Source organism: Gadus macrocephalus, chromosome 16, assembly GCF_031168955.1.
Source record: "Gadus macrocephalus chromosome 16, ASM3116895v1".
Taxonomy (NCBI): domain Eukaryota; kingdom Metazoa; phylum Chordata; class Actinopteri; order Gadiformes; family Gadidae; genus Gadus; species Gadus macrocephalus.
Window position 1 is genome coordinate 10,621,443 of NC_082397.1, and position 9,445 is coordinate 10,630,887.

The 9,445-nt window shown below is 50.3% G+C and overlaps 1 protein-coding gene across 1 annotated transcript in view; it reads right to left on the reverse strand.

Annotated features, from left to right (window-relative positions):
* Nucleotides 1-862: 862 nt before the first annotated feature.
* cadm1b (cell adhesion molecule 1b) overlaps nucleotides 863-9,445 on the reverse strand; it is a 34,834-nt gene continuing 26,251 nt past the window's right edge. Inside the window, exons 7-8 of the mRNA XM_060076196.1 lie at nucleotides 1,747-1,875; nucleotides 863-992 (exon numbers count right to left, since the gene is read on the reverse strand). Of these exons, the coding sequence (XP_059932179.1) occupies nucleotides 874-992; nucleotides 1,747-1,875 (248 nt within the window). The 3' untranslated portion in view covers nucleotides 863-873. The remainder of the gene's footprint in view (nucleotides 993-1,746; nucleotides 1,876-9,445) is intronic.

Sequence of the window (9,445 nt, forward strand, 5' to 3'; positions counted from 1 at the left end):
TCCCCAATCTTTTTAATTATTATTTTTTTGGTCGTTTTTCCAACGAGGATAATAATGGATAATGAAAGCTGTTTGGATACGGAAGGACTTGTTGGACGAGTTATTGACCGGATGGACAAAAACAAACCAAATTTGTATTTAGTGTGTTCCAGTAATTCAGGAAGTAGGAATCGAATGAGTGGAAGTCGTGTGTGTGTGTGTGTGTGTGTGTGTGTGTGTGTGTGTGTGTGTGTGTGTGTGTGTGTGTGTGTGTGTGTGTGTGTGTGTGTGTGTGTGTGTGTGTGTGTGTGTGTGTGTGTGTGTGTGTGTGTGACTACGTGTGTGTGTGGGTGTGACTACGTGTGTGTGTGTGGGTGTGGGTGTGTGTGTGGGTGGGTGGGGTGGGGGTTCCCAAAAGCACACAGTGCTTCGTGAGGCCTGTCAGATGATAGCAGGCCAATAGGGAACAGAAACACATGACATTTCATCAGAGATTGGGAGGGAGGGGGGTCGAAAAAAGAGGAGGGGAGAGGAAAGCGAAACCCCGACAACATCAAACCAACAGAAGCTAGAAAGAAATAGAACAAGGCACAAAATTGTCTGTAAAATAATTGAACTGTACAGAATAGGCCCCGGCCGTCCAGGAAAGGTTAGGACAGGGGACCCCACCCCACAGTCCCCCCATAAAAGCCCCTCCCCCCTTTCTTCTCCTTATCTCCCTTCCTCATCTCCTTCATCTCCTGCTGTGCTCCTCTTCTTCGAGTGTCGCCCCATTCCCCCCCCCCCTCCCCCCTCTCCCCCCTCTCCCCCCCAGTCCCTCTCATACTCCACTCGGGAGTCAGACACAGTCTCTCCCACCTCTCCCTTCCCCCCCCCCCCCCCCGCGGGAGGTGATCAGATGTAGTACTCCTTCTTCTCGTCCGTGTTGCTGTGCCCGCCCTCAGCGTTGATGATGGCGGTGTCGGCGTCGGCCGCGTCATCCGCCCCCTTGGCCTCGTGGGTAAAGTAGGTACCTGTACACAGAAAGGACCAATCAGAAGGCTCCCAAGACCCCCACGCCCCCCATGGTAGACTCGCATCCTGCCGCACTCCAATGGTGATTCAAACAACAATAACAGCAGCACGAGTCGGGTCACAAGCCTTAAAGGTGAAATATTATACCACCAGGTATGAGTATGATTAGCCGTTACAAGCCATAACGGCTTATCACAGAAACGGGTTGTGTTGGACAACCTGAGAAAGACTAGTGAGCCATCACCTGGTGTTGGCATACCGAGCTCCGTGGGAGATTTTTTATTTTAAGGGGTTAACAGCTCCGTGAACGATGGCAATTTTTTAGCACAAAAGAGATGGGTTAGGCAAGAAGACAAAGAGGGTTAGAGCCGGAAGTAGAAAGAGAGAGAGAACCACCGATGTTCGAGAAGACCACTTCTATCTATGAGGATATGTCGGAAAATGTCGGTTTCTTCTTGACACAACTGCTCTGTTTTTTTAGAACATTTATGCCAAATCTGCCTCTTCTGACATGTCCGAAGAGAATGTGTCCACCTTGATGTATGCTGGATAGATCAGTCTCCGAGCCTACCCATTGGACTGTAGCAAACGTTGCTCATCTATCCGTCCTACATCTAGGGGGACACTTCCACTTGTGATATCAGAAGAGGCTGATTTTCAAAACGGCTTGTAACGGCTAATCAAACTCACACCTGGTGGCATAAAATGTCACCCATAAGACAACTCTCCTGGTGCATTGTGGGTAGCGCTCACCTTTGTGTCGGGCGAAGTACCGGCCGAGGACGATGAGCGCGCAGAGGATGGCGAACATCACCACGGCGACCACCCCGCCGATGACCGCGTGGTCGATCTTCTGGGGTGCGCTGTCCCCCGCTAGGGATTCTGGGTAAAATTAAAACAGGGGAAACAGAACTTTTATGATGTCTCGACGTTCTCACGGTGCGCCGTGACACAAGTCATACGTGGGCGACCCCAGAGCGAACCGTGGTTTGGGTAACAAATAGATGGTCGCCCGACACCGAGTGTGTACCGATACAGCATCTAGCATTGTAACTACTGACAGCACTTGTTATGATCGAAGGGTTACTCTTAAAATGAGCCATGTGTAGTTGGTTCACTAACTGAGCCAGTCGTGTTATGGTATTGAATTGGCACATAGGCTTGCGCACTCGCCGATATCCTTTACTGCATTTTAGGAAGTATCAGAGGAATTTCCGACACTGGTATCGGAAAAACTCTAGCTACAAACGACGACTCCAGTGGCTGCATGGCTGTACACACACGCATCACGTATCGTTGCTATCCCTATCCCTGGGAAGGGTGCTCACCGTCACCCGCCTGCGAGGGTTTAACCTTGCTTTGTTTCTGGGTAAACAGATGACACAGCGCACGCTATAGTGGGTCTGAGGGGGACCGTGGGCTCAACAGCTCGGTCGCCTCTCCGCCACCGGCTCAATGGAAGGTAATGAAGAGTGTTTCTGAGGGCATTTAGACCATCCCATTCGTATGCATATATAATGCTTCTCCACCACCAGAGCTCGGGGCTTTCAGCCCTCCTTCAGGTTGATAAAGCGCTGAATTATGCCTCTTGCGCATTATGAGAATTCAAAATGTCTTTTGTCCTGCGAGGAACTCGCTGGCTCCGAATTTGGCCTTTTCTCGCCTCTTTCAATTTCCTACGGAATGAAATTTTACGTTGTCCATTATTTACCAGGTTTTGATCATCATGTGGTATATGAATATACGCGTCGAGCACATAGCCTTGTGTAATAAAACTGCATATCTGAATCCCATATCTATAAGAGATTCCTTTCCTTGTGCTTGATTATTTTAATAACCTCTTCGCAGGGGGGAAAGATAATTGGTGATTGTGGAGTCTTAGAAATGCTCTGTCTGTAGCATAGTAAATACAGTACAAAATAATATGCTTGAATCACAAAAGAGCTAAATAATGGGCAAATTATTGAAAATTATTCATGTTTAATGATTTTTTAATACAGCCCTGGTATTATAGATGTGTATAAAGCAAAGGGATTCATAAATATTTCACAGTGTGCGGGAGAAAATGCAGAAAAAGCTGTGACATTTACCGGGGGCGTCTGAGGGGCGAGCGCTACAATAGACCCAAGGTTTCGCGGGTCCATTTCAGCATGCTACTCAATCACCGAAAAGAAAAGGTTTGATTGGATGATAAATTGTCCTGGTTTGCCCCCCCCCCCCCCCCCCCTGCTCAGAAAGACAGAGTGCATCTCCGGCCACACGACCGAGCCGGCAATATTGTGTCTGTTCACGCAAGCAGAGCAGGAAATATGAGGAGTTAAAATATGAAGACTGCAAAATAGTTTGCACCCGCCGGGTCTCCGGGTCTGGACCTGGTGGGGGGGCCAGGGGGGGGGGGGGGGGAAGCGAGCGTTGAGAGAAAGAAAGGGTTGAGGTGTTCTGTGCTGCATGACAGAGCAGCTCAATTTCCCATCAATCCTTCCCCGTCATGCTCTGAACTTTGGATGATTTCGATAAAATCTGACTGGAGAGGATTTCTCCGAGGCAAAGGCGCGAGGGCCTAATAAGTTAGCTTCGAGAAACCGTCGACCCCCTGCGTGGGACACATCATAAATGTAGTTTCCTGCAACGAAAACCTTTATCCGCCCAGGCTCTCCGATGAAAGGCCCGGTGCGGTGCGAGAGGCTGGAGCACCGCTGACATTTTTCGGTATTAATGAGAGCGCTTCTGATTCCAGCCAGGTCCTCTGTCCTCTGCTCCGCCTCGCCGGGGTACACAGTGGGCTTTGTTTACTGTACCAGGGGGGGGCGGGGGGGCGCGGGTTGGATCCGACCCCCCCTTGGGGGGAAGCGGCTCCGTGCTCCATGCTAATGAAGCCAGACCCCGACGCTAAATGGACCCAAGCACAAACCCCTGTCTCGTCTCTCCGCCCGCACCCCGACCTCTCTCCCTCCCCCCTCCCTCTCGCCCCCTCTCCCTCTCCCTCCCTCCCTCTCTCTCTCGCCCCCTCTCCCTCTCCCTCCCTCCCTCTCTCCCTCGCCCCCTCTCCCTCTCCCTCGCCTTCTCCCTTGCCCCCTCAACCCCCTCCCGCACTGTTCCCTGCCCCTCTCCCTCTCTCTCACCCTCTCCCTCCCCCCCTTCCCGGCCTGTTCCCTGCCCTCGCCCGTTTGACACGTCCCAGGGTAACACAAACAAACAAACCAGCCCCGCCATCCCGACCCCGGCTCCTCTCACTAAGACGTCTGCTTTTTATTCCGAGAGAACGGAATATTCCGGGGGGAAGCGGTGAACCCATCTGAGAGGGCGTCGGCGTGGCGACGTCAGGTGGCTCATGAATGTCTGTGGGAACATAACGGCTGTTTTCCTAGCGAGCCGCTTCCTGTGGCGCAACGCCGTGCAGGGCCGAGGCTAACATGTTGTTTACCGCTTGTTTATCCATTATCGAAACTCAACACAAGTCACTCTCCTTCCTTCAGCCGACGCAAACGTTCGTCTCGAGGTCCTCCTTTGTCCGCTCACAGCGGCAAGGTAAAACCCCGCCACCCCCCTGACGGAATGTCCTTGAGCAAGGCATCACGACCGCCGCGGGCCGGGCGCTGCATTAAACCAGTCGGTCGCCGCCGACCTTCTTAAGAAGAAGGGCAAGCGACAAAAAAATAAACACAATTTATTTATTTTTTTAATGCGGCGCGTTAATGCCCGTGTTGACGTGTCTCGGCATGTCTCGGCGCTGAGCTTCCCGTCTGGAGTGTGTGGCTCTCGTGTTCCCGGGCGCGGCCGGCTTTGATCCCGTCCCCGGGACATCAATGCTCTCGGCGCAAAAAAGAGAAAGAAAATGAAAATGGATGCAGTGTGACTACGACGCAGAGCAGATGCTTAGACGACGGGGTGGTGGGGGTGGGTGGGGGCGTACAAAAGCCTGCTCCAAATGACATTTGATTAAAGCAGTAGGGAGGGAAAGAAGACGAAGGGGATTTGACGACGTGGGGGGGTGGTGGAAGGGGGGTGGTCTCCACACCTCAGACGAGACCTCCACTCGGAGCCGGGGAAGTGCTGACGCGCGCAGGCCCGTGTCCTGACCAGATGAGCACAGCCGTGGCGGATTTATGGGGGAATAAAGAGGATTTGCCACTGATGCCCGTGTCTGCACAGCAGTGAAATCTGCCTCAGCGAGACCACAAGACCCCGCGGTTTACGCCCTAGGCCGGCCCACCCCTAGTCCTCCGCGCACCCTTATTGGAATGACTAATTGTGAGCGTGATGTGAAACCGGGGGACCGAACAGCCAATCAGATCCCCTGACAGGAGGGGATCGGGCCCCCACTGTGTGTGTTTAACACCGCCAGCCACCGAATGAGGCTTTACTCGTATTAACATACAGTTGAGTTTTCTTGGTTTTGTGTCGCTTTATTATCTTGTTTGTGAATGTCTTGTGCAATCTTTTACTTATGGTCGTACACACAATAACATGTGTTCTAACCACGGCGAATTTCACAGAAAGGTTTTTCGGGATAATAACCTTGCGCCTGACTAACACACGCACATGTGCACGCGTGCACATCCCCCACACGCAGCAACACCTCCAACATGTTGATATTTATAGATGTAATTATAAGGATATGATTGCAACAATGCCTCTTGCCTTGAAATAGCAAAAAAACGTGGTTCTTTATGCTGCATTGGTTGATAAAAAATAACATTTGTAGAAAGAGGGATGTAAAAAAAACAACGATTAATAAAACACATTTTATCAGATTTAACTCCTGTTACGCTTGTTATGTATACTCGATAGTCGATATAATTATTTCAACTTCAAAAATTTTTCTCCAAAAATAGTTGTGTTTTTTTCGCCGTGTTCTTGAATCGAATTATGAAAGGGAATTCTGTGAAAGGAATAAGAAATGCGTGTGTACAATTCAATGGCAGTGATCATTGTTAAATAGGATCTCATATTACTGAGTAAATAGCCAAGAAAGGCTGTCACATCGTACAAAACAGCCGTGACATTTGACCCAGACGTACCATAGACAAGGAAATGTCTACATAGAATGTCAGATGACGACAAAGTCATTCTGTGTGTTCTTGGACTCATTGCTGAGTTCGGAATCGACAAAAGCCCATTAAGAATTAAGGTGAATGTTTTCGCTTTCCCATGTGGGTCGGCCCTGACATTGTCAGGCGATAGAACGCAGTCCTATAGTCTAACAAAAAATGAGTAATCTCCGTCCTCGAAGGTACAGAGCGCAATGAAAAGAAGCACAGCGGCATTGGCAATCTTTCGCAAAAGAGCGAAAAAAGGACGAGATGAAAAAAGTACGGAACCATAACACAGAATATAAAGTACCATGATAAAGTAAACTAAAGTACCAACGGATGCACTGGCGGACCCACATACTTCGTAGTTAGCGTTGGCGTTTCCTGTCAAAACACATTAAACAACACTTGATTGCTCCATGACATGCAATCCCATGATCCTCATTAAACTATAAAATTGCATATTGGGAGTAAACAAACAATTTGTATTTCTAAGCATTGCATGCATTCTTCAAACGCAGCACACGCAATGGGTAACTTTACCTCTAAGTTACAAATCCATGAGTAATCGTCTTGAATGTCAAACACACACACCCTCAGCCCATGTTGATGTCAATAGAATATCATTAGTGGCTGTAGAAGTGCTTAATGAGAGAATAAACAATTAAAACAAGCGCCTTCCTTCTTTAAAACACATTGCAAACGTCTTCACTTTAGAAGTTTCCGGAATACTTTGAAAGACATAATCTAGAAGGGACAAACAGAGGCGAACATGAGGGGAGGACTGTTCTCCGCCAAATGAATGAGTGAATAATAATGAAGCCCGGGCGGTGGACTCAGGATTGTTCTAGAAGGGGTGGCTAATTACTCTGGGAGCCGTCTGTATGCTGTTCCGAGGGGTGTAGGAGTACAGCAAGATCTACTCTGTTGGCTTCCATCTGGCTGACACACACAAACACACACACACACAGGCAGACACACACACAGACGCACAGGCAGACACACACACACATGAACACAAACAAACAGTACACACACACAGACACAGACAGGCACACACAAAGACAGGAACACACACATGCCCAAACACCAGAACAAACAAGATGCACACAAACCCACACACACACACACAAGCACACACACACACGCTCACATACATGCACACAAACAAGCCCACACACATGAACACACACGCACCCATGCACACACACACACACACACATACACATGAACACACCTATACACACACATGAACCCACACATGAACACACATATAGACACATAAGCCCACACACACACACACACACACACACACACACACACACACACACACACACACACACACACACACACACACACACACACACACACACACACACACACACACACACACACACACACACACTTGCACACACAGGACGGCTAAAAGAAACACGCATGACGATATCTTACGGGGGCGTTGTCGTATTGTTAAAAACATGGGAATGACATTTCCTAAACACATTTTTAGTCTCATTCTTGTGTTGTTCGGAACCTGTCCCGATCGTCGTACAAACTTCGGAAGCCAATGCTGCCTTCTGTTACTGTTGCTGGTATTTTGTGCCCGGCGACCTCGCCTCATTTTAGCGTCCTGCTCTCTAAGTTCGTCTCTGATTCGCCATCTACCGCCTGCTGTGTATTCACGCGAATCACGTCTGTATTCCCCGTTCCTGATCCCCTCTCAGCATGCCAGGGGCGGAGAGAGAAAGAGAGAGAGAGGGGCGTGCGAGAGGTTTACCCAGGATATGAGTGTCCTGTCTGGGATCATCTCCCAGTGTCTGTTGAGCTGGAGACTTACCTCTGCAGACTACCCCTAAACCTCCACCACCTTCACCACCTCAACCACCTCCTCCACCTCCACCACCAGCCCCAATCCCTCCTCCCTGCCGCCCCCGTAGCTTGAGGGGAATGAAGAGCACATTGTACCCCCCACTGATCCCCCGAGGAAAAAACGCTGAGGAATTATCGTTAGTACAAAAATCCCTGTTTGTTTTAGCTAGCGACGGTGCTGCTGGTAACACGCTAGCATGTTTACAGTTGTAAACAAACTGTTGTTGTTATTTCGGTGGCGGTTTGAGAAGGCGGCGATGCTTGGGGCCAATCACTCAGTAATAGCAGCTTTCAATCGGAGTCCGTCTGACTCAAGTGTTGGGCCGTCCGAGATTGAGGGTCACACACACGCAGGCGGTCGACGGTCGCTCGGCAACACATTCCCACTAAATGCCTATTTAAATCAGGAGGGACCGGCACTAAAAAACGAACCACAACACTGAACACACAAACACACGTCTTAATGCTTGGTGCACGATGGATCCAGGAAGTTTGCCGGGGGATTATTCCCCCCCCCCCCCCGATGGCGTGGGTCGAGAGAGGAAGCGGATGGGTCTGGGATGACTGCGTGGGAATCTAGAGCCAGACATTGATCGATGGGAATTAGAACAGGAGCGCCGTCTTTCTGATTTAACTTTTGCTTTTAGCTACACGTCCATGTATATTCTCAGTGGTTGCCGTTCCTCTGTCTTATGTCTTACTCTCATTAAGACCCGAGAAAGAGATGACTCCTCGGTGGAAGAGATCTCGAGGGTCCAAGAGTCCTCTGGAACATAAACCTTTTCCCGACAAACACGCCTTTACTCTGACACAGGGGATGAAACCACGCGGGCGAGGCCAGAACTAGCATGAGGCTCCGTGCTTGAGCACAGCGTTTGCTCCTACCCCCAGCCCGGGAAAAAAAAACATGTTTAGGGCCTTGAACTGCAGCCTCGCTCGCCTGTTGCTAGGCTACACCAAGAGGGATGGAGGAGGCTGGCAGGGGTGGGGGGGAGTTATGGGGGGCAGGGTGATGGTGGTGCTTATCAGAGAGGAGAAAACGTAGCAGAGCGTGAAAGCATCGCGTTTTGGAAAATTAAAAGCTGTATTCTACATCCCCCATCCGGCGGCGTGCGTCGGGCAGGCGGTGCATGAGCGGCACCCGCAGAAATCCCCTCTTCTCCTCCTCTTCTTCCTCCTTGCCCCCCGTTTCACTTTCGACGAGGAAACACAGACCTCCACCGAAGAGACTGCGGCGGCGTTCTCCCCCTGAACGACGCCGCCCTTAATCCCGCCGCCGCTAATTCATTCAGTCCCACACCGGACCGATGCTCTGCCATTACGCGGCGAACTCGCTCACCTCGGGGCAAACCTATAGGAAGCACTTCTCGTGTATCAAACGCAGGGGCCGACAAAAGACTAAGGGAAAAGAACAACAAAAGCCCTGAGCCGACAAAGGCACATAAAGATCCAGCGTATACATCCATTACGGGGGCCATGCGAGGTTGCGTAGCGGTGTTGCTGTGCTGTTCTGGTGATTAAGGTAGTGCACAGTGATCCGCCAGCAGCGG